The sequence below is a fragment of the Carlito syrichta genome, unplaced genomic scaffold (genome assembly GCF_000164805.1).
Source record: "Carlito syrichta isolate Samal-C Ts95f unplaced genomic scaffold, Tarsius_syrichta-2.0.1 Scaffold304483, whole genome shotgun sequence".
In the NCBI taxonomy this organism is placed as follows: Eukaryota; Metazoa; Chordata; class Mammalia; order Primates; family Tarsiidae; genus Carlito; species Carlito syrichta.
The window spans coordinates 56,974-82,846 of record NW_007248579.1 but is presented as its reverse complement, the minus strand read 5'-3'; the positions used below and the strand labels follow the sequence as shown (position 1 = coordinate 82,846).

The 25,873-nt window shown below is 46.7% G+C and overlaps 1 protein-coding gene across 4 annotated transcripts in view; it reads right to left on the bottom strand.

Annotated features, from left to right (window-relative positions):
- Positions 1–2,097: 2,097 nt before the first annotated feature.
- The window catches only part of PIAS2 (protein inhibitor of activated STAT 2), a 57,047-nt gene continuing 33,271 nt past the window's right edge, over positions 2,098–25,873 (bottom strand). Inside the window, exons 9-13 of one of the 4 annotated variants that reach the window (XM_008060030.1) lie at positions 23,422–23,555; positions 21,570–21,741; positions 13,102–13,241; positions 6,861–6,898; positions 2,098–4,175 (exon numbers count right to left, since the gene is read on the bottom strand). In XM_008060030.1, the coding sequence (XP_008058221.1) occupies positions 3,993–4,175; positions 6,861–6,898; positions 13,102–13,241; positions 21,570–21,741; positions 23,422–23,555 (667 nt within the window). In that variant the 3' untranslated portion in view covers positions 2,098–3,992. Of the gene's footprint in view, positions 4,176–6,860; positions 6,899–9,634; positions 9,872–13,101; positions 13,242–21,569; positions 21,742–23,421; positions 23,556–25,873 lie in introns of those variants that run through there. The other 3 variants (XM_008060031.1, XM_008060032.1, XM_008060033.2) reach the window with 3 other exon arrangements.

The window sequence follows — 25,873 nt, the reverse complement described above, 5'->3', positions numbered from 1 at the left end:
TTTGCAATCTAAAAAAATAATTTAAAAAGTTTTAGAAAAGTAAGCACACCTGGGAAGACTTCCGCCAGTCACCGCTGGGTTGGGCAGCCCAGCTCACCAGAGCCCCGGGAGAAGGGTGCTGGGCAGATGCTGCACACAGATGTGCGTGTGCTGGGAAAGATGCCCAGAGCCTCTTCCCACACTTGCCGGCTAGAGTGTGAATGGCATTCACTCGTCACCTGGGAAGGTGACGCAAAGCAGGAGCTCACGCCCTGACCTGGAGTCCCCTCTAGGAACGTATCCCAGGAAATACTTTATGCCCAAGGATACGTCCTGAGGCATGAGAGGTCACTTACACCGCCCAAGGGGAAAGGCTACCAGAACCGCCGCACACTCGCACTGTGAGTGACATGGAACAAGGCCTGCACGCCGGGGGGGGGAAACCAGCACGACGGACCTGAGACTGGAAAGTAATAGCAAAAACATTTCAGCGATATTCTTCTGGTGATGATTCCAGGCAACCGTCATTTTCCTTTATAATTTTCTGCACTGTCTAGATTTCCCACAATAAGCACAAACACTCACATAAGCGGGAAAAGCAAAACCAAAACCCCAACCCCAACCAGGCAAGCACTGGAGAAGAACGGGTCGTTTCATATAGCTTTATTTGTTTCTCTTAGAAATTGCAGCATTGTTCCTAACAAAAAAGGAGGAGAATTACAAGCCAGTCATTGTCTGACAGGAATGATACTCTTAAAAAGCAGAGAAAGGCTGACACTCTCTTCCACAAACTTCACCATGTGCCTGAACTGCAGTAGTGCGTGGGGGACCCGCCGTCACCAGCTAAATGACAATGTGGCCTGCCCCCACAGCCCACCACCTGCGCCAGACAAGGCTAAGGGTGCTGTGCGCTGCAGCTTGAGACAGAGGGAGTGGCAACAAACGGGGATGCCATCATGGCATTCCACACACATGGAGGAAATCTTGCAGAAAAACAATCAGGAAATACAAGCGTTTACCCAAGAAAAGACAGGCTGTGAAGCGCTTCTTACCCACTGGAGGCTAGAAAGGAAGGCAAACCTGTGAATTCAATTAATGTTTTAAAAACCTTTTTAAAGCCATTTACAACAAACTGACTTTACCTAAAATGCAAGTGTCAACTAATGGAGACTGTATTGGCAGGGGAAAAGACCACACCTGGTGCACCCAAGTCAGGACAGCCTCCATCAGCACCTGCCTCCCAGCTCCTGAGGGCTGCCCCAAGAAATGTGCCTCAAGCCGAGAGCCACAGGCGGGGACACTCATGGTCCCTCCCTGTGCATCATGCCTTCGTGCCAGCTCTCCTGGGACCGTGAGATATCCCAGAACCACCTCGGCCGCTTCACCTTTGTAATTTCTGGCCAGAAATGGACATACCGCCCCGAAGGGGTTCACTTGAGGCTCAGGGAGAGAGAGAGGGAGGGAGGGAGGGAAGGAGGGCGGGCGGGAGACCTTGGGCAAGAAGCTATGTTCAGCATCGATGACACTCAGGCGCCTCCAGAAAGAAGCTCTGGCACTTTCAAGGGAAGAGGGAAAGCACGGGTGGGCCACACGCCCGCCAGAGCCACCCAGTGCCACGCCTTCCTCAGAAGACACACCAGGGCGCCCGGCCACCAGCAGAACCTGAGCAGCCAGGACACCCTGTCAGGTCAGTCCCCGCCCTCGGGCGGCAGCGGTGGGGCAGCCAGCCAAACGGCTGAAAGGGCTGGGCCTCGGTAGGAATGGTAGTGTCTGGACAAGGCTGGCGGCACGAAACAGCACTCGCCCATGCACACACTCACAGCCTGAGCCCCCATTTTAAGACGACCAACTTGCCAGTGTGTTTTTTAAATGCAAGTCGCCTGTTTGAGATAAATTAAAAGTGTATATGTCATTTCGGTGTAAAACACCAAGGCTGTACATTACAACTGTTCATAGAAGATAGTAAAAAATAAACAAATCACAACTACAAAAGCACAGAGGTATTGGTTACAAGGACCAAGGAAATAAACTAATTCATATGAGTATTTTCATTTACCTTATAAAACTTTGCTGATAAACTGGGGAAGAGTCTCTGAGGCTCTACATGGTAACAAATAATAACCAATACACATCATTTCTTTATTCACAAATTATACCACACAAATCAAGTTACTTTTGCTGATTACAGTCAATAGAAATCCCATCTGTATGTAGAGCAGCAACATAAAATCTCACCAAGAAACTCCCTATCTGGCCCAGAAAGCTGCAGCAGAGCTTGGAGACCTGGCAGGCAAGCTGGCAAATGTGTCGCAACAACTGCTACAGGCTGCTCGGTCTGTTTGCCCCAAAGCCCTAAGTGTGAGCAGCCCCACAGAAGGATGAGACACCGAGTCAGGGTGGTGTCACCACAGGAGGAGCCACGGAAACCTATGAGATGACATCATGGACCACCAGGAGGAGAGTACAGAACCCGGCAAGGATAGTTGCTCCCTGGGGTGGCAGGCACCCTACAGCAGCATGGCAGCATGTGGCCATGCTAACGGAAATGGCGGGGTCCTCCTGGGGCACTTCCGTTTGAGAAAGTGGTTCGAGTGGCCTTTAGAAAGGGACTTTCTCTTAAAGTGGACACAGCTTGGGGAGAGAGAACTAAACATCAGGAAAGCACTACATCCTTGTGAACTGAGAAATGACTCTGGAAGCTGAATGACATCAATGACAAAAGCTAGACGAAAATGTTTCTCTAAGAATAAAATTCAGTTTCCTGCATGATCTAAAACCCAACACACCGAGACAGGTTTCCAGAGTGTGCCGAGTGCTGCCTCGGGCTCCCTGGGTGAGATAGGGAGGGGCTCAGGCCCGTCCTCCCAGCCCTTCCTCACATTAATCAAAACATTTCTAATTCTCCTGGATCTTTTGTGATTTCGGGAAAGATTTTCTTTTTTAAAAAGGGAGAAAGAAATCTGAGGATCCCCCATCCCTTGCTATTGTGTTTTTTCCTTAAATCTGAAAATCACTGAGACTGAAATTACATCGATAAGAAATATGATCAGAGATCTGAAACATTTTGTACGTCATTGCTACTAGAATATGAACAGTTTCAACAAATACTTGTGTACTGTTCTATAAAATAAAGGAGAAAATTAACTTCTTAGGAAGAAATTAACCTCTGCTATCCCACCTCCCACAACCTGTAAGCTGCCTCCACACTACTGACACGTGACAGGTGTGAATAGAGCTGACAACCAACTTGGTCACGCCACACCCCAGAACACCTCCTTCAGCGGCTGCAGGGGACTTCTTGGGAAGGTGAGTCCCAAGTTTACAAAAATGTCTAGAAAGAAGGAGGTACAGGCACCAAAACCAGACACATGAAGTCAGAGCAGGATCTGCACGACATCCTGCACGTCACCGTGAAGAACAGGGGCCCAGCACCGCAGCCCACGCTCCTCGCAACCAAGGCCAGGATGAAGGGTGCCCAGGCGGGCATGCCTTGGTGGGATCACGGCGACCGCAGAGAGAAGCAGCCCCGCAGGGAGAAGTGGAGCCCAGGCTCGCCGCCCGCAGAGGCGTCATCACTTCAACGAAACAGGGGGTCTCCACGGAGAGGGCTCTCCAGTCACACAAGTCCTTGCGTGGGTTCTTCCTTCACATCAGGGCAACCGAAGTCGCTGTCATTCTAGAATCAGTGATTACAACTTTCTTTCCCATTAGAAAAAAGTTTGCTTGCGTATTTACATAATTTTTATTGCTGTTTATCGCAACCAGAACAGGCGAACTGACCTGCAGACTCCATCCCTCAAGGGACAGTGAGCTCCACCTCAGGGGAAGCCGCGGCGATGCTGACCGCGTCTGCGCTGCTCCTCGCGCCATCTGTGCACCTCTCTCAGGAAGCAGAAGAATCCACTCGGCTCGCAATAAATAGTAAAGTACTTGCCAAAAAGTCGTGTCCACAGCCCAGAGAGCCGAGGGTGAGCAGTTCTGACGGGCGCCTCCCAGAACCTAGCAAGCCCTCCTCAGTCCAGCGAGATGACATCAGGAATGCTGCCGCTGCTGCTGGTGATGACCCCGGGGTCACTCCTGCTGCTGGACGAGGCGACGTGAGGGCTGCTCTCATGGGGGCTGGTGGTGGTGACAGACGTACTGCTTGCGGTTAAGGGTGAGGTGAGACTATCCAAAAACATAGGAGGACAGTACTGCTTGAAACAAACAACGATGCCGATGAGGAAGAGCTACAGGACTTCAAACAGAGACTAGAGACTGTTAGACGCGCGAGCGACACCGCCCATCCCCACGTGGAGGGCAGATGGACTCAGCCATCAGACACTACTTGGAGAACCTGGCATTCTCATGCCTCTCTCAAAACCTGGGGAATCTCTCTGTTGACCATGCACACACAGGCAGAAGCGCACATCATGTCAACAGTAACTGAAGTCGTTTGCTATTAAACACTGAACCACAATCACAACTCACACTTCATCTCAGAAGGAACTCACTCACTAAGTGTATCTAGCTGTGAATTAAACCACACTGTAGAAGGCTAACCAACCATTATTTCAAATGGTATCAGGAAACATGCTCCCAACAGCTGATCCTCAACAGCTGAGTATCCAACAGCTCCTTTAAGAACATCAGGACTGACCAGCTGGATAATGGCGCTGGACCCTCTGAACACACACACAAACAATACCTGTGTAACTGAATGACAGCGCTCATTCTAAAACAGAGGCTGCACGGTCACTAACTACAGGAGACGTTCTGGACAGAAAGTCATCTTATGTCATCGGAACACTGCAGAATAAGCCTGAAAGGGGGCCCAGCCTTCCTGGTGATGTCTGCCTGACCCTGTCCCTTAAAGTCCCCATCCAATCCTGAGTACCGACGCCCCAGAAAGCACAACCTGGATGCAACACTCTACTACTGACCCAGGGAAGGAGAGTTGAGAGCCAAGAGTTGCAGCTTTGCTCCTCTCAGGGCATGACATGGACTCAGCACAAGAAGAGGCATCACACACACTGCAAGAGGAGGTGGCCTATGTGTGTCAGCAGTCCAGCTGAGTGAGAGACCAGTAAGGAGATCTGATTCGTAGTATATACTCTATCAGCCAGCCTATCGTCCACTGAGCCACAAAACAAGGCTCAAAAACTGAGGTTATTTAGACCCCATGACATTCCAGGCCCGTAAACCACAAGGGAACAGCAGCCTGGGCTTAATCTGCCAGGCAGAGGCACAGCAAAGGCTAAAAATCAGGCTGCCCTCCAAGTCAGGGATGTCGTGTTCTGGACAGAAAACCGTCTTGGCTCACCAAGAAGACAGGCATGAACCCCAGAGAAAGTCCAGGGGCGCTGCGGGGAAGGAAGAGCTCTCGAGGGGCCTCCAGAAGCCCGGAGACAGCAGAGTCGCCAGGTATTGACCTTCTTCCGCAACATCAAACCAACTTTGGCGCTGGGCTCGGTGGCTCAGCCTGTAATCCCGCGCCTTGGGAGGCCAAGGTGAGTGGACTGCCTGAGCCCACGGGTTTGAGACCCGCCTGGGTAACTTGGCAAGACCTCATCTCTACAATAAAAATCAAAAAATTAGCCGGACATGGTAGCACGCGCCTGTAGTTCCAGCTACTTGGAAGGCTGAGGGGGAAGGATCGCCGGAGCCCAGCAGGTCGAGGCTGCGGTGGCCGGGAGCGGCCACTGCACTCCAGTCTGGGAGACAGAGTGAGACTCCCAACTCAAAAAAAAAAAACCAAAAAAAAAAAAAAACCCCAACTTTGGACCCCCACCCACACGGGTAAATCCAGACAGCCGCCCAGACCTTACGCTTCATTCCCGCTACCTCTCCTGTGGTTTTTAATTGCCACAGGGAAGGAGATGCATGTTCCTGATGCCACTAATGACCAGAGGGCTACAGTCCTGCCTCCAGCAGGCTCTGGCCATCACCTCTTACAGCTCAGGCGCAGGCCCATGCCTTCCTGCCCTGTGGTCCTTGGGTACGCGCAGGGACAGGGATGAAGGGCCACAGGGAGGCAGACAGCACCCGAGGGTCTCATGGGCACTGACGGCAAGCGGGACAAGGCCGTGCTTATCAAACAAGCATGCAGCCACCATGCCGGCCCAACAGGGATGCGAAGTGAAAACCTCGGGGCTCTGAGATGGTTTCTTAAAAAGGGTGAGGCACTCAAGAATCAGTCATCCCTTAATCCTGAAGAATCCATGTCCTAGAAAACTCATAGCTACTTTTGCTACATCCATGGGTGCCGCAAGACCGACGCGGGTCTGCACACTGCTGTGGGCCGCGGAGTGATCAGACTCGGCCCAGAAGGCCGGAGACGCGCTCAGCCACTCTTGAGCAGCTGGGAGCAGGCTCTGCCTGCCTCTTCCTCTCAGCACCTTCTCCCAAATCTCTCTCTCATCTTAGAGAAAACAGGAATGGCTGGCACAGCAACTGTAAACCAGGGGGGAGGGGGAGCCCCGAATCTAAATCTGACTGTCTTTAAAAACAACGGGTAAGCCCATGAGTCAGGTCCACTCCGTCAGCTGTAGTTGATTTTCTACATATACACTCAATATTTTACCTAAAAAAACATACTGTCTGTAAAATTTTAACTTCCAGCCACGTAGTACTAGTTTTGGTCATGCAAATGCTTGCAAAAGATGCCAACTGAGTAAGTCAAGTAAGACATATGTTGTGCATATTAAGAACAAAATATCATAAATTGAAAACAACTTTATTCCTCCAAATAAAACTGTGAAGTATTTATACAGTACTTCCTCTTCCATCAATGTAAGTAACTGAGAGTTGACTGTCCTGATTTTATGCAACTGGTCATCTTCAGTTAGTATGACATAACTAACAGCCAATACAAATTAGTTGCTTAAATTCAGGATACATACCTGGGGATCAACTGGAATAAGGGAAAGAAAATCCAAACCTAAAACAAAAATGCTCTGTTAATAGTCGTCTCGTAATTTGGAGACCAGAATTAAAAAACAAAAATAAAAAACAAAACCATTTTTGTTTTATCACAAGTCACAAAACATTTGGGGTAAGTGCTTACCATTCTGCCACGGGGAAGTTCTAGACCGTGATTGGTGACATTTAATGTGTGCACAACCCAGAAATGGACACACTCCCTGGCAAAACGGTAAAAACCACCTCCCAGCCACTCAAAGGCAGCAGTCCAAACATTTCCAGAGAAGTAAGCCTAGCCCAAAACACTTAACAGAATGAGGGTTAATAAAATGAAGACAGTAATCTGGATTCCTACCATCAAAAAATAAACAAACAAACCCAGGCTCTTAAGACACTCTGCATTCACTTTTTTACAACTCCACCACATGGAGGCTCCGCTATGTACCAGCTCTTAAACCGACTTCTGTGTCAGTGGCCACACTGCCCGCCCCCTGTGCCCACAACGAGGGCAGCACCCTCCAGGCTCTGCACGCAGTAAGCATCCGCTGACCACCGCGCCCTGGATTCTAAGCTACAGCAAAGAATGGCGTTCTCCAACTGCGTTTAGAATAGGTATGGAAAAGGCTGCCCAACAAAATCACTTGGAAGTACTAGCGATAAATTTAAAAACTTCAAGAGTGAAAAGTCTTGCAATAAACTTCAAAGCGAGGCCCTCTAGACCTCCCTGGGTGTCTAAACTCTTTCCAATTATTTCCAGACATGGAAAAAGAAACCACACACCAGCTATAGGTCATTTAGACAAGCCTATTTCTATTCAATTTTGTGAATTTTTATGCTGGCATTCAATGTCACCCGATATAAACACTGCACAGAGTGAAAGTCTGATATTGTACTTTTACTCAAAACAGAGAATATTAGTGGGGACACTTAAATATCTAATAACCAGGGTGAGTAATGTGTAACTCAAAAACTGAAAATTTATTTGCCCCTCACAATCTCTAGAGAAGGGTGCTGCCAACTGCTTATCAAGAGACACAAACTGTAGCACCAACCACTTGAAAGGAATCACCTGCATGATTTCCAGGGCATTTTTAAAACTGTCACTACAGTTTCTCGTTCCCTATGTCCACCACCAGCTAGATGGCACTTGGGGGAGAGAGCCTCGACACACTTCTCCATGGACTTTCCCGTTAAAATGACCGCGAGGTGCCCAAGAAGCACAAAACTTCTCTTCACACTACCGACACTGTTCAGGGAATTCTCTCTGCTTCAGCTCGGCAGCATTCAGAATCTGTCTGGCCTTGCAATACCTTCTGAGAACTGTACAGATGGTTTCAATTATTGACTACATCAAATAAAGCTGACTGGGAGCATTGCTTAATGAACTGACTTTACGTCATGAACTTCATTTTACTTTGCTTCAACATTTTCCTTCCATTCTATAGTTTTCCAGTTCCGTATGTTCATTCACTCTTAATGTTTGTTGTCTCACTCGGTCTGTTTTAGGAACTGCAACGTTTTTAAAAGCCAAAGTATGGATGTCTCTGTTGGACACTGTATCCTGAAGTCAGCTTACTTGAACATGGTCATTTTCGAAATGCCCAGCAACCCCCACTTGGGACCTCGATCACTAGGGACACACAGGCCTGACATCACTTTCTAGCTGTTTCTGCAGCTCTGCCACTAGAGAAGGCCCACGGAGGTCCAGAGACAGTTCCTATTTTCGTTATTTCACTTCCTGTTGTTCAAACGCACTCTAATGTGCTACTGATTCTGTGTGTGCTAACACATGCAAAACCTATTTAGAAAACACTTAAAGAGATTTACTTGGTCTTTATCTCTTTGTATCTCATCCACAGGTGATAGATACAGTGACCTGCACAACACACCTTACGAAGTGTACCTAGAAAATGCTCTGAAATTGTGGCTGGAACTCTGGAATGTCTTTCAAGCATTACATGGGTGTTGTGTGTAAAATCCAACAAGGTTTTAATGTAAATATCTCTTACAGAAACCAGTTTTTCTCAAACATAACAGTAAAGTTTGATAGTACTTCAGATGCTATTCTTTCTAATAAAAACCTCAACTACTAAAGTCTTCTTGCATTCTACATAAGTAGAATATTATTATTATTATTATTTTGAGTTGGAGTCTCACTTTGTCGCCCAGACTGGAGTGCAGTGGCACGCTCCCGGCCACCGCAGCTTCGACCTGCTGGGCTCCAGCCATCCTTCTGCCTCAGCCTTCAAGTAGCTGGAACCAGAGGCGCGCGCTACCACGCCTGGCTTATTTTTGATTTATTGTAGAGATGAGGTCTTGCCAAGTTGCCCAGGAGGGTGTCGAACCCACGGGGTCAGGCAATTCACTCACCTCAGCCTCCCAAAGGTGCGAGATTACAGGCTGAGCCACCAAGCCCGGCCGTAAGTAGAATATTAAAAGCTTTGTATGAAACTGATGAAGTTTAAAATTTTACTGCTGTGTTTTGTAAGTTTAACAACATGCTATTTTCTTTATGCCCTGCTAATTACACCATGGTTGAAAATGCACCATTATTTTTAACTAAAAAGCAAGTAGTGTCAAAAACTGTGATGGTACATCCTTAATACTTTTGTTTCATTAACACTGATTAAAACTGTAACTTTTAAACTTTAAACCCTTCATTCTGTGAAACTGACTGGTTAGTTTCTTCCTCATTGATGACAAAACATTTTCCTCACTTGGCCATAGGCTTTAACAAAACAGAACTGCTACAAACTAAATATGCAAATGTTAGCACTTTCCAATTTTAATGATACAACTTCAGAGCACCATTCGCACCTAACAATAGGGCACTAGCAGTAATAAGGTCGTCGTATTTTTTTCTTGAAATAATCAAGCTGTTTTCCATTCCGTAAGTACAAACTGTTTGTTTTATTTTGGATTCACTGCTGCACAGTATCAGAAGATGTTCCAAGCTGCAGTTCATTATTAATATCATTTCTTCTTTGTTCCCCTGCAGATTCAGAAGATTCATGTTCATGATATTTAAAAGGAATGTTAAGAAATGTATTAAAACTTGTTAGCTCTTCATTCTTGGTGTTCTAGTTAATGTTTTATTATAAACTATTAAATGTATCAATATCAAAACTCTATACAATATGATCAATTACATAAAAATTATGCACAAAAATAAAATCAAAGCAGTTTCTGATTACAAAAGAACACATTAACAATAAAGCCAAAGTAAAAACTATTTAGATGTAGCAACTGCTATATAACTTGCATGTAGTTGATGATAAATCAGCAATTCTTCTAAAGCACGATAAAGTCTATTATGCTATTGTGAGATGTACCATCGGATATAAAAGCTTTTCCACATTAACAACCAAGGTCCCCATAGTGGACAATACTGGCTAAATATCAGCCCTGAATACTATTCTGATTTTCTCACTACCAGCTTGAATTGCATTTCACCAAATACACAGTTCAGACAAACTTCACTGCATTTTCCTTAAACCTGCACATTTTAAGAGCAATCGAGTCTCACTTTATGTCCCCATTTGGAAATGACATAAATTCTTCCAAACTAAAAATCCATTCAGAGTCACTTCATTTGAAACCCAAGCTGGGCACGTGAGTTGTGCCTGCGCTGCCACTGAGTGGCACAGTCGCTGTCTTTTTTCAGAATTAGTCTTTATTCAAGGCCCCGAGGAAATAGATCCCTTGGGAATGCCTGTCTGCAATTCACACTGAGATGACACGGGGAACTGGTCCAACCCACCACGGTGAAATCAACCCACGTAAGTTAGGACTGCAGAAGCTCTCAGCTTCCATCTTCGTCATGGGCCATGAAATTTTGCCTGTACCCGAGCACCAGGCTTTGTATTGAACCAATATTTCATAGCTGGTGCTTAAAAAAATACCAATTTCACTGGGCACAATGGCTCACACCTATAATCCCAGCACTCTGGGAGGTGGAGGCAAGAGGATTGCCCAAGCCCAGGGGTTAGCTACAATAAATTAATAAATCAAAAAATTAGCCGGGAGTGATGGTACACACCTATAGTCCCAGCTACTGGGGAGGCCAAGGCAGGAAGATCGCCTGAGCCTAGGTTGAGGTTGTAGTGGCCGTAATCAAGCCACACTGCCTACACAACAGACTCTGACTCAAAAAAAAAAAAAAATCCCAGCCGGGCTCAGTGGCTCAGCCTGTAATCCCGCGCCTTGGGAGGCTGAGGTGAGTGGATTGCCTGAGGCCGCGAGTTCGAGACCCGCCTGGGCAACTTGGCAAGACCTCATCTCTATAATAAATCAAAAAATTAGCCGGGCGTGGTAGTGTGCGCCTGTAGTTCCAGCTACTTGGAAGGCTGAGGCGGAAGGATTGCCAGAGCCCAGCAGGTCGAGGCTGCGGTGGCCGGGAATGGCCACTGCACTCCAGTCTGGGCGACACAGTGAGACTCTAACTCAAGAAAAAAAAAAAAATCCCAAATTAAACCATTTTTAGATTGGCACTATAAAATGTCTATTCTTTTCCATTAAATTGTATTCACATAATCCATGTCAAGTGGCAAAATTATACTGGGCCACGTAACAGCTATCAGTTGTTTCAAAAACACAAAACTGTACCCACAGAATAAGCATTGTGCTAAAAATAAAGCCCTCACTAGGAGGATAAAGAAAAATAAACTGCTGGGTACGACGGCTAATGCCTACGATCCCAGCACTTTGGGAAGCCGAGGTAAGAGGATTGCCTGAGCCCATGAGTTCGAGATCAGCCCAGGCAATAGTCTCAAGAAATCAAAAAATTAGCTAGGTGTGGTGGCGCATGCCTGTAGTTCCAGCTACTTGGAAAGCTGAGGCGGAAGAAGCGCCTGAACCCAGCAGGTCACGGCTGCGGTGGCCGTGAGCGTGCCAGGGCACTCCAGTCCGGGAGACAGAGCGAGACCCCAACTCAAAGAAATAAAAACAAAAAATAAGCCATAGGTCAAAATCAAGTCCACAAATCTAGGTGAGAAAGCTACAATCAGGATGAAGGAACTGCATCCCTGAGAGTGGGTCCTCAGGGGAAGGGAGGAAGAGACACTGGAGCTCATGTGTCTGGATGGGACCGAAACATCTGCAAAGCGACGGCCATGAAGAAGGGGGTGCCGAGGCCTGTGGATTCCTAACACAGCCTCGGCCCTAATATGGGACTACAGTGACTCAGGTGACCCCGGGTGTTCCGGATAGTTACTGCACAGCAGTCACCTCTTGCCCAAGGTTTCACTTCCTGTGACTTCAGTTACCCACAGCAAGAAAATACTGGATGGAAAACTCCAGAACCAGACAGTCCTGCTGCTCTGAGTAGCCTAACGAAATCTCGCGCCATCCACTCCATCCTGCTCTGTCCTACCTGGAACGTGACCTTGACTCTGCCTCGCAGCTCACCATCAGCCACACTAGCAGCCGTCTCAGCGACCAGCCCGACTATTAGGTGGACTACCATGCCACTGTCGTGCTGATGCTCAAGGAACCTTCACTTTACTTAGAGACGACCCCCAAATGCAAGAACTGTGACACTAGCGCAAGGCTATGGCTGTTCGACTTTATCGCTGTTGCCGTTCATCTCTTCCTGCACCTAAATTATAAACTAATCTTCACTACAGCCACGCACAGGAAAAATCACAGTGCACACGGGGCCCTGGGCTGTCCAACTTCGGGCACCGCCGGGGTTCTTGGGGCATCCCTCGCGATAAGGGGAGACTGTCGTACATGTGAAGGCGAGCCCCCACTCAGTCCTGCTCTAGGGAAACAGGCAGCAAGGCCCATCTTTACAGGGACGCTACCCACAGGGAAAACCAGCAGGCCGCGTCAGCCTCAAGCCGCATCAGCCTCAAACTGCATCCACAGAGCATTCTGAAGCTCCAGGGGGCTGTTCGGAGTGTGGGAGTAAGCCCTCTCCCCGCCTGTGAGGTTCGGGGACGCAGAAGCCAATCGAGTCTCCAGACACAAATTCCCTGCCAGGGGAATGAACCCAGCTCCCTTCCTGCTCGGCCCCTCAGCCCCCTCATCAGGAGTCCAGAGACAGTTTTGGGCTCAAGCGACGGCCACTGGCTATGACGGCCCCCAGCAGCTGTGACCCTCACACTCCCTCAGCCCTTCTGCTTCCGATTCTGAAACTCCACTCACCCCCTCCACAGGTCAGGCTTGAAAAGCAGTAACAGAACTGGGCAAAAGAAAAGGAGGCAGGAACTGCGCACATACCTGGCAACTCGGATGGCATGCTCGAGATTGGCGTGTGGTGGAATGGGACTGAGTAGTCGGTTAATGAAGGCGGGAGCGCGGCAGGGTCGACCGGAGTCACACTGGGCACCCTTACAGAGGATGGCTGATACATGAGAACCCTGTTGCAAACGGCATGGACATGACAATCTGGCTGTTAGTGCACAGGAGAGAAGGGCTGCCCGTGGGCACTGGGTGCACGCTCACGAGCAGCAGCGCACCCTGTGGCTGGCCCACGTGCCGCCCCGCCACGCTGCGCCGCGGCATCGTCACCCATGAGTGCAGCTGGCTGTGGCAGCTGCTCAGCGCGAGCGAGTCGACACTCAACCACCACCCGAAGCAGGAGGAAGCCACTGTCTCCCAGAGGCAGGACGCACTTCACACACATGCTGATGAACACACACACCACGTGGGGGAGTCGGTAGTGTCATCTACAGAGAAACGGAAAACTAAAATGGAGGCCTCTTCAGGTCTGACTGAAATCAGGGCACCTTTATGAGCGAAGCTACTCACTAGAGCATGGCCAGAATTTCCATTCTAACTTGAACTGTGCTAAGTGTTTGCAAACATATTTTGGAATCATCTGAGCAAGGCTGCCTGATCCTCAAGCCAGCCAACCCAAAGGCAACAGGCCACAATCAGAAATCAGAACTGCTATCAGGATGGAAAAGACATATCCAGGAACAGAAACGCTGGCGACCACAACCTTCACCAGGCAGGCGAAATCCTAAGAGGGCATATGACTTATCTGTAATTGATACTCTACAAAAACACATAACACACTAAGGACTTTTAACTTTAAAACTTCAAGCAGCAGCATAAGTAAACATTTTTGAAAAATTTCAGGCCAAGAGATGTTTCGCATTCTTTCTACTTAACCTGCTCTTCTCTTTGGCCAGGGTAAACAACAAGAACTTCACAGACAAGACATCCTTGAACATACAAGGGTGGGGGGACACAAAAAGAATCCAAAATTGTCTTTTGGAGGGTGGGCCCCTTGTAGGACAGGCTTTCCCCACAAGTCAGTGTTTTAGGAACCCATCGGCATCAGTGGACCAGCTAGCATTGTTGTGAGAGGTTGCATCTGGCTTCAGTGAATTTTTCCCAGAGATTTCATTCTTTCAACACATTTGCCCATTTCATGATGCGTGATTTATAAGCGCACCTCCCCGTGTCATGCTGAGGGTTCGGCAGTTTTTGGCCCAAAACAGCATGACCCCTGTGCCCCACCCTCCCTGGTCATCTGATCTCACCCTAAGCAACTTTGTTTCCTTGGCTGAAAAAATTCCTCAAAGGGAAGGGTTTTGCTGATGTGAAGAGGTGAAACGAAAAACGGCAGAAGTACTAAAAGCCACCAAAAATGGACAAGCTCAAAAGTTTTCAGCTAGGTATGGTGGCTCACACAGGTAATTCCAGTACTTTGGGAGGTGGAGGTGAGAGGAATGCCTGGATCCAGGGGTTCGAGACCAGCCTTGCAACTTGGAGAGACTCGTCTCTACAATAAATCAAAAAGTTAACTAGGCATGGTGGTGCACACCTATAGTTCCAGCTACCTGAAAGGCTGAGGCAGAAGGATCACCCTGAGCCCAGCAGGTTAAGGCTGTGGCAGTCGTGATCTGATTATGCCAGTGCACTCCAGCCTGGATGACAGAGTGAGACTCTCACTGCAGGAAAAAAAAAAAAAAAAAAAAAAACTGTTTTGAACAGTGGAAAAAGCATCTTGAAAGGCGTATTGCATCAAACAGAGAGTACTCTCAAGGTGCCTGAAGTTTAAACAGGTAAGAATCCATGATTTTTTGTAAATAAATTCCAGGTTTTTTGGGTTCCCCTCACATACAAGCAACTACTCGTTGTCACCAACCTGAAGGCTGATGGTGGCCACCCTGCAACAAGCAGTGAAATTCAAAAAGGGCACATCAGGAAGATGAGCACTCCAAAGCACTGCAGCCAACTACCACAAGCCTAAAGACGGGCACAGAGTCCTGTCCCTGGAATGAACCACTGCGGAGACAAGGAAAGCAGGACCATGGTGACAATGTCCGATAGGACGCCAGCCTCTGGACTGTATACCCTGCCCCTGCTGGTCACTGCTCAGATTATTAAACACTGGTAATAAGAAATGACATATCTGCATAACATTCTTCATACTCTAAAGAACTGACAAACCAGTTTATAATCTCAATTTTAATGTCAAACCACTTATACAATCACAACTGACTGAGACACCAAGTCCTTCTAAACTGGCTTGCATTACGATATGAGGATCTTTGTCTAGCTGTAATTCTTTTACTATTTCTCAAAAAACATGGAAAACACAGTTACCCTGCAAGTACACATATGGCTAGGTGGGTAACTATATTTGCCTCGGAAACGTGAATGAAATGGGCCAGAGTCCAGAAATCTTAAGATTAAAGAGTGATGCATCTGGAAGGTCTATGACACAGAACACACATGAGCAGTAACAAAAAGTCACTTGGGGCCAGATCCGGTGAACAGTGGGGGTGAGGCATGGGGGTCATGCCGAACACTCGGCGGGATGTAGGCAGCTGTGTTGTCATGGGCGAAGAACCAGCCAGCTGCCTGCCACACCTCGGGATGTCTCTTCACAATGCAGCCTCTCACAACAATGCTAGCTGGTATACTGACACCAACGGGGGTCTAGAACACTTACCTGGCAAGTGTCCAGGGAGAAGCCTGCCCTCCAAAAAATAATTCCTGTTTCTTGGGGCCCCCCATATGCTGTTTCTAAATCTAAAACTCATCTTTTTGGAGGTTTGAAGTCAGTGGTCCTCCACAGTGACCAAAGTACAAGAACAAGAAATCACAACCATGCTTTTGAATGACACATCAAATGACACACAGATGAGCCTCCCTCCCACACAAGAGGGAGGATCAGGAGCTGGGGAGGGGCACAGGGAGGAGGAGAGGTCAGACAGGGCTGGACACAGGGTTGCTAGCTTCTGGCGGCTGCACAGTCTTCGTATCTTATTTTAAAAATATTAACAGGCAAGCTTCTGAAGACCAAAATACATATATACAGAGTTTCATTAAACTTAAAACATTTTTAAGACTGGGCACAGTGGCTCACCCCTATAATCTCAGCACTTTGGGAGGCCAAGGGTGGAGGACTGCTTGAGCCCAGAAGTTCAAGACCAGCCTGGGCAACACAGCAAAACCCTCGTCTCTATAAAAAAAATTAAGTAAAATGAAAGCCTTCTCCTAATAGTACATGTAACCTATTACTTGTCTGTGCCACCACAAGAAGCTAAAAGAACTTCGGCTACAGTAAAAAGACGAGGCCTGTCTGCCCTGGTCCCCACTTTGAGCAGGCCAGACAGCACAGCTCCAGATATATTGAGTTTTTCACAGGCAGGTTCAGATAATTAGGAAACCAGACAGTCAGGCCTCTGGACACTGTCTTCTCAGGACATGACTGCTGAACAATGACACACTGACCGAAACTCAGGCCCAATCTGGAACATGGGGCAGGTGACTTCAAAGACCAAGGACAGCATGGCAGGGAGTTGCTGGGGACACTGAGGCACAGCCCTCTAACACAAAACTTAATCAGGAGCAACTTCCTGTTATCGTAAAAGTTCCTCAAGACACAAACTAATTTAAAAGTAAAACAATGAGAATTCAAACTGGAGATTAAAACTTAGGGGCCCTCTCCCACTGTGGGAGCCTTTCTGTCCTCTCAAAAAATCCTGCTTTAAAAAAAAAAAGCTTCGAAATAGATCACTTAAGTATCATTTTGAAAATATACAAAATACTCTGTTAACAACAGAAAGGGTGTGTGTCCTTTCCCCCCTTAAGGACACCCAAGGTCTCTCGAGCATGTCTTCTTCTTCTAGTAAACTGGACTTTGCAACTCTCTCTGTGACACTCTAAAACTGTTTTCTGTGGCAAAGTCAAAAAACCCACAAAACAGCCACCCTACCGCCAGCGACAGCTTCTCTTCTCAGACATCTCACAATAAAGATTTTCTCATTTCTTGATCCTGATTTGACCTTCAACTTGGCACAGACTCATGGGCAACAACAGCCCAACTCCCCTTCCCTCCTGGATTCTGGCTTCCATCTACAGGCATGAAGCAACGCCCCCCACACCAGTCTGCCATTAGTCCTGCACACGTCCTGTTTGCAGAGCCATATGATGCTTGAACTAAGTGTGTGACTATGCCTGTTTCTGTAACACCAAAACACTGACTATTAAAATGTGGCCAATGCCAACATTCAATGGGGCACAAATCATTAAATAACATCTGAAACCTCAGCAGATGTGAAAAGCCAAACGGTTAAGTGCTGGTTAATCCCTATGACCAGTCAGGCACAGTGGTGCACGACTGTAATCCACACTTTGGGAGGCAGAGGCAAGAGCACTGCCTGAGTGAGCCTAGGGGTTTGAGATCAACCTGGGCAACTTGGCAAGACTTCATCTCTACAATAAAACAAAAAATTAGCCAGGTGTGGTAGCATGCATCTGTAGTTTCAGCTACTTGGAAGGTTGAGGCAGGAGGATCACCAAAGCCCAGGAGGTCGATGTTGCAGTGCCTGTGAGCGTTCCACTGCCCTCCGGGCTGAGCAACAGAGTGAGACTCCCACTCCCAAAAAAAAAAAAAAAAAAAAAATCCCTATGATCTGGACTTTGCAACCATTCACACAAAGTCACTTTATACCAAATGGCTGAAAGCAGTCATCCGTCAGAATTAGCAAATTGCAGCTGGCAGTAGATTTTTGATTTCACCAGAATTCTCGCAAGGACCACGTTCAGAAACAAAATGCTTCAGAAGTCTACGCAACGTGAAGAAGTATTTACAGATATGAGTAACAGGTTCCATGGGAAAATGACAATGGCTGTAGATGGTAACACTGTCATGATATAACATAATTATGAATTGTTAAAGCTTCTAGAATTTGTTAATGCCTATTCATAGAATTGGGAAATACACCCACAGGCACAAATGTACATTATACAAGTGACATACATAGTTTAAATGGTTATACCTTTCCCCAAACTGTCACAGCATAAAAGTCAACTGCTCGAAGGCTGCTGCATGGCAAATATGAGCATCCAGATTGTGTGCTGAATCAGGATTGCATGAAAGACCTGTCCCAGAGTGGGCTGTCTGAAACTGATTGGAAATTTTAATTCACAACCCTAGAGTTAATCGTGTGCTCCCACTTCATGACCACAAAAGGCTCCACTTTGCTGCCAGTTCCTGATGTGTCTCAATCTTGGGACACACTGGGGACACAGGTATTGTTCCTCGTATTCTTTGTCTCCTGTCTCTAGAATGCCTCCTCGTTAGTGACAAGCCACCATTCAATTTCCAGAGAGTGGCAGAGGGGCAGGAGAGGCACTACTACCTTTCAGTACAGAAAAGCATCAGAGGCGCCCCAATGTCTCAGAAGAGGGGCCCAGTTTCTCCCGACAGGTGCAGTGAGATGTATCTGCGGCCTCCACAGGGGAGGGAGGGTGTGCACGGGAGCAGCCAGGGCTGCTGCCAAAGAACTGGCAGGGGCTCTCTCTAGGAGAGGTGTTTTGTACTTCCTCCTGGTGCTTTGCTAAAACCGTACATGACATATTATTTGCTCAAGTGATGCATTTACTTCTCCAAAAGTAGTTGCTCACATAGCTCTGGACTGCAGGTAAAATGTATTCTCCTGACTTCTCCTTCTGCGCTCTTCTCGTCCACTGTCACCAGCAGGGCTACGCAGGCACAGGGGCGAGTCCCAAGCCCCAAATGTGGAGCCTCAAGACAGGCAGGGGACAGGAAGAGTGGGACATGGCCAAAGGGCCTGAGAGCTGGACAGATTAGAGACGACATAGCCACGGCCGCAGCCTCCACAGCAAGACGGGACAGGCGGTGGCCACTCGTTGCAGCACAGAAAATGAGGGGTCAGCACAAAACAGCTTCCGTAGTGCCTGGGAAGCTCCAGCAAGAAGGCTTTCCACATCTCCTTCCTCCAAAGGACTGACATCTGATCAGCGTTAAACAGCAAAGAACAAGCCTTCTCCAGCTAGCCAATGGCTCCCTCTGAAGAGCCACAGAGCAGCCGCCACACACTCCCCCAACCCTAGGCTCAGCAGCGGGGGTCCTGAGCCCCCACTCACCACGCTCCCGGGTCCCACCTCCGGCCCACTGATCTGTGAATCCTGACCACACTGACCAAAAGCCTGAGGGCCTCACGGCTAAGACAAAACGACACCTGCAGGCTATGCATCCTGAACTGCACTTCCTCTTCTACCAACGCTAAGATCAAGTCAGCTTCCCAGCGCCCAGTGAATTCTGACCTTTTCGAGTTTCCGTGGAGAACAGCAATGAATTCATCAAATGCCTTCCTAGCACCCACGAAGACGACCACCTAAGTTGTCCTTGTGACAAGACCCACTTATCACTGTATTTCCTTATCACTAAAGCACTCCTAGGAAAAACCTGGTCCCAGGGATGTCATCTTCATGTACAGCTGAAGTTTCCTAAGACTGATTACAGAATCTTCATGCATCTTTCCATGTGAGCCTGTTCGTGAGGGTCTTTCACGTGGGAGCCACTGTGAATACCTAGCTTGGGTGTTAAGGGCCGTACTGACTTTGTGGAATGTGGCAGGTAGCTGCAACTTACAGACTTTTGAGATCAAAGTCTTTCATGAGCTGCCGGTTTAGCCACAACCTTCTACCGCATGCTCAACAGCACAGGCTCTTTCTTTTCAACCCAGATTAGGAGCCCTGACACTGACCTCTCTGTAGCTGTCCACAGGTGGAGACTACCCTCACGCTGCTCGCTGCCTACCAGAGCCACTTCACATTTTGTCAATCACTGCCTGTTCCTTCCAGTTTCATCTCACCAAGTATTGATAACATGTGGTGAAGGACAGAGGGTAGACCCCTGCGGCATGCCACTAGAGACACGCTCAAGATGACACCAAGTCACCAGTCAGCACCACTACACATGATCTTTCAAGCGGGCATGAATCCAACTAACTGCACTACACGCAATCCATGTTTCTCCAGTGTATGCTAGAAAACATCTTCAGAGAGGAAATTCTGGAAACACGCATCTAAGATTCATCCCCAATCTCCACCCCAGGGGACATTTCAAAAGCGGATCTTCAGTTTCTGTTCATTGAAGTCACACAAGTACCAAATTGTCTCAAAGGAATAATAATTAGCATACCAGAGAAAGGACTCACTTAAAATACTTTCCACATATTCGGTTCTACTCAAAAAGAAAGAAAGAAAAAACCTCATTCTAATTAAACAGATAAAAGAAAACTTAAGTCCTTACTACATGTGAAAATCTGGAAATAAAAGTATTTTAGCATTGAATAGGACAACTCAAAAGGCTTAATTCTTAAAAATAACTATAAAAACTATATAAAAAAGAATGTAGCAAAAGTAGACTGAGAGCATAATTCTCTTTATATAAAACGTCTACAACAGGCAAATTTAGAGATAAAGAGAAGATCAAAGGCTGCCTGGATTTGGGGTGTCAATGGGAATAAACTGTAAGCGAGCAAGCAGGAAGTTTTCTAGGTCTTAGAAATCGTCTATTCCTGAGTTGTGGTGATAACTAAACAACTCTATGGATTCAGAGTGAACTGTGCTGTTAAATACTTCAGATGGACAAATGCTATGCTGTATCAATTATTCCTCAATAAAGCCATTCCAAAACTGTGTGGGCTGAGGGCCAGAGACGGACCAGTACCTTCGCATAAGGAAAGGTGTCAGGGGCTGTCAGGGACCTCATTGCTTCCTCGCAGGGGCCGGGCTGCCTGCTGCTAAAAATTCGGGTCTGACTTTTACTAGAGGTCAGTAATGGCTCTGCCAGATGGATCACAAAGAATCCGTGCTAGCATGTAGGCTGTTCACCAGCCTGCTTGCCTGTAACTTGCCCTGGAGAGGCTGAGAAGGGAGAGGATCCATTTTACTGAAAAATTACCAAGTGCCTGAGACTGTGGCTAGTTGTTTCCATTGGCTGACTGAAACCTGACAACAGCACTGCAAGACGGGCATCGCTTAACCCCATTTTACAGAGCAGAAGAGAAGGCTACAGCAAGACCCAGTGCCGTACTCCAGTCAAGCTCACAGACAAGCAAGCAACATTGCCACATGGGAATGCACACATGTCAGGCGCCCAGGCCACACCCATCACACCAGCCTGCACCATGTAGGTCTAAGATTAGCAATTAGCGAATAGGCTCAAGAACATAACAAAAACACCCAGTATGAAGTACCTCACACTCTTTCTAAAGACGTAAATATTTTACTCATCAAAATTAGCTTTTCTGTCAACAACGTACTTAGTTGAAATATTTCAGCTGGACAAAGGCAAGTTAAACTAGCCTTCTATAGTTATGCAACTTCTCCAAAAGACACTCACAGGCCTACCATCCCTAGAATACTGAGTTCAAGTGTGATGGGCAATAGCGAACTATAAATCAACAAACCCTTTGGTTGGGCTGCTCTGTGTTTCTGACATAAAGACGCATTTCCTTTTGGCAGGAGGGTCTTCCTCTTCATCAGAAGAGCTTTCTATCGTTAGGTCAATGACATCCACTTTCTTCTTGCTGGCCTCACTGGCTACAGTCACTGAGCAAGGCTTGGTGAGGACACTTGAACCTGCAGGCAGGGAAACAGAAGGGGAAAAAAAAAATCGAAGGTCTAACACAAATTCTAGCCACAGAGTCTGAAGTGTGCTGTACTTCCATGGCAGTGCATAGCCAGTGAAGCCACACACCTGTTCCAAGGGCAGAGACTGTCCCCAACTCCAGACCTGTGTCTGTGAAATGCCCATTTGCACAGGAGAGGCGAGCTCTGTCCCTGATGGAAGGTCAAAGTCTCTAACAGCAGACTCCCCGAGCAACCCCTCCAGGACCACAGATGGATGCAGACCTTTCTGCTCACCCGGTCTTCCCAGACCAGCAATCACTTCCTAGACGCCTGAAGCTGGGTGTGAATATCAGCCCTTGGGAGGTAAGTACACACTTCCACCAGCTGTGCACTCTCACAAACACATGGCACAGATACACTGGCATCAGACACGCCCATGCCAGCAATCACACTCCCATCAGGGCAAGTACAGGCTCCTCGCCATAAGCCAGAACGTGCAAAAACATTCATCCTTGCGGGCTGAAGAAACCCCAACTTCTCATGTAAGTGATCCAGACATTGAAAGACTTTGCTAACTGTCTACTAATCACCCAGTTCTTCTTGCCCACTAAGATAGTCTCATATATCATATTTGTTAACTCATATTTTCAGAGCAAAGTGTATTAGTCCTTGTAATCCAGTAAGTCAACAATGAACAGCAACTGATCAACCAAGTCAGTCCTGGTTTCCCTCCAACACAAGGTCACTACACTCTCAGGTGCAGCACCAATCACGGGATAATCAACTCCAGCATCAGTCCCTGGACTTTTCCTCTCTTCTTCTTCTGAAAATCTTTTATTATATGTTTGTTAGAACTTCAAATATAGTCAGAACGAAGCTCAAATGCAGTGAGCAGACTGTGTTAAATTAAAAAGAAACTTCACGGAAGGGTTTCAGTTACCCAAAAGGCAAATACCCTCAGCTCCCCCATTCAGGACCCAGATGTAGGGAGCTGAGGGGTGAGTACACACCCCGGGTGACCGAAGCAATGGGAAGTTCCTTCCCACAGAGAAATGGGAGGAGACAACGTGTCCCCTTCTGAGCAGCCAGCCCGTGACCACTCCCCAACATCCATTCATCAGTGATGTAACTTCTACCCACATCTCCACCAGGGGTTCCACTAGAGACACGCTAAAAACACTTCTGAAAAGCTGTCAGACAAATGTCATCTGTAACTTTTCATTTTGCAACACACATCATTAAAATGATTTTGGATGACTTTCATTTATTTTACATATAAAAAATATACTACGAAAAGGCTTTGATAAGATGGCATAAGCTTCACACATTTCTCCAGCAAAGAATAAAAATCATTTGGGGGGAAATTACATAGAATCAAAAAATGAAGTCAGCAAACTTGCAGTTCTAGTGGCCAAGACTAGTGGATACACACAAGGCTGCTCGAGGCCCACGTGGCCAAGACTAGTGACACACACAACTCTGCCCAAGGCCGACATGGCCAAGAGAGTGACACAATGCTGCCCAAGGCCCACCTGGCCAAGACAGTGACATATACGATGCAGCCTGAGGCCCATGTGGCCAAGACAGTGGCACTCACAACACTGCCCGAGGCCCATGGGGCCAGGATAGCGACACACACAATGATGCCCGAGGCCCCCGGCTCTGCTCGTGGCTTCATTCTGCACATACTCTCTATTTTCGGACACGGCTGGCTGGGCACTTTCATAGCTTCTTTCTTCGGTCTCATGGGACACCAGGAACCATCTTCTTGGAATTTGATCTCATCCACATCAGAACAGTCATTGAGAATTTCCATAAAAAGTCTGCAAACCAATTAAGAAGGATATACATGTAAGCAAGACGTCTGTTCAAGGTGAAGTAAGAAGGAAATACACATTACCTTAGAAACAAAGCAATGTTACTCAGCTTTGGGGGGGGATTTCAATACTTCACAACACTAGGTTTCAGGTCTATAACAGGCAACATAAGAGTTAATTAAGGAACTTACTGTCATCTAAAATATCAGTGGCCAAATGAAAAAAGACACCTGAAGTCTCCTAGTGATTTCAGTGAGGTTTCAGGATACGAAAGCAATATACAAAGAAATCAACGACATTTCACTAATATTAGCAACAACCAAATTAAAGAAAAATACCACTCAGGGATATGAAATACTTAGGGATAAGTGTAACAAAATATATACAAGATACACTGAAAACTACAAAACACAGCTGAGAATTAATTAAGCAGAGAGATATGTTATGTTTGGAGATCAGATTGCTCAATATTATTACGTCACCACAAACTGATCTGGAGTCACTGCACTGCAAACCAAAATCCCAGTAGGCATTTTTCCCCCCTAATTGACAAGCTGATTCTAAAATTCGCTTGAAAATGCATAAGATCAACAACAGCCAAGATATATTTTGAAAAAGAAGAACAAAGTTGGAAGATTCACACTACCTGATCCTGGGTCCAGGGAGCGTAGTACTGACATAAATACAGACAAATAAATTAACAGAACACAGACCCACACATTATGGTCAAATGATTTTTCTAAAAAGGTGCAAAGGTGACTGAGGGAGGAAATGCAACCTTACCAGCAAGTGGCGATGCAACAAGTGCACGGCCACAGATCAAGCCAGTCAAAACCCTTGACCTTCATCTCACACAACGTCAAGATCAACTTGACCGGGAAGATAGACCTAACTGTAAAAGTGAATGACAAAACTTCCAAAGGAAAGCCAGAGAAAATCTTTGTGACCTTGAGCTAGAAAAAAAATCAGAAAGTGATACTAAATGCACAATCCATAAAAGGACTCTTGATAAACTGAGCATTTCTGCTATTTGAAAAATAACTGTTAAGATACTGACTAGGCAAAATGGCAGGAAATATGTGTAAATCATGTATCTGGTAACAAATCTGTATCCAGAATATATATAAAACCATCAAAACTCAAAATAATGTAAATAACCCACATTAAAAATGGGCAAAAGTTGAAAAGTCACTACACCAGAGACCCACAGATGAGAATAAACACACGAAAAGATGCTCAACAGAGTGGTAACAAGGAAAGTACAAGTTAAATCCACAATAGGACATCACCATCTGCCAGGAGAATGTCCAAAATTTAAAAGACTAACCACGCCAAATGATGAGACGTGAAGCAACAGGGACACTCAGGTACTGCCAGTGGGAATACAAAATGGTCCAAGCACACTGGTAAACGGTCTGACAGTTTCTTACACAGGTAAGTAAACTCCTGGCATTCAACCATTCAATGGAACAAATCGCAGTTCAGAAATACAGAAATTAGTATCTATAAGAAAGTATTAGATAATGCAGGCACTGTCTCAGGTCTTACCGTTCTAGGCTCAGTAACTGACACATTAATAGGTATTAATAAATATTGCATTGAATGAATTCATGAGCTACACAACTGAGGACAACGACAAAATCATGAACGTATCTGATGAAAAACAAGTGAGGCTGGGTGCAGTGGCTCACATCTATAATCCTAACACTTTGGGAGGCCGAGGTGAGAGGACTGCCTGAGTTCATGAGTTCAAGCCCAGCCAGGACAACTGGGTGAGACCTCATCTCTACAATAAATCAAAAAATTAGCCAGGCATGGTGGCACGTGCCTGTAGTTCCAGCAACTTGGAAGGCTGAGGTGGAAGGATCACCTGAGCCCAGCAGGTTGAAGCTACGGTGGCCAGGAGTGTGCCACTGCTTCCCAGCCTGGGCGACAGAGTGAGAGTACAACTTCCAAAAAAAAGAGGAGGGAATGTTAAAACAAATTTTAGGAAACACTGAAAGGCAATTCATAAAAAAATATTACAATGACCCATATATGGACTACAGAAATACCTGATAACTCTTGTAACACAAAAAGCAGAAATGAAAACAATGAGCTAGTTTTCCAATCATTTTTAAATGACACCGAACACGGAAGGCTGGTAAGAGGACTGAGGCGTGGCAGCAGCTCCTGTTGGCAGGAGAGTGAAGTGACTTACTAGGAAAGAAGACCAGCGTCCTCCTTCCAGGAGGCATCTTAGTCACAAATACTACAAATCTTTTTTTTTTTTTTTGAGTTGGAGTCTCACTCTGTCGCCCAGACTGGAGTGCAGTGGCCGCTGA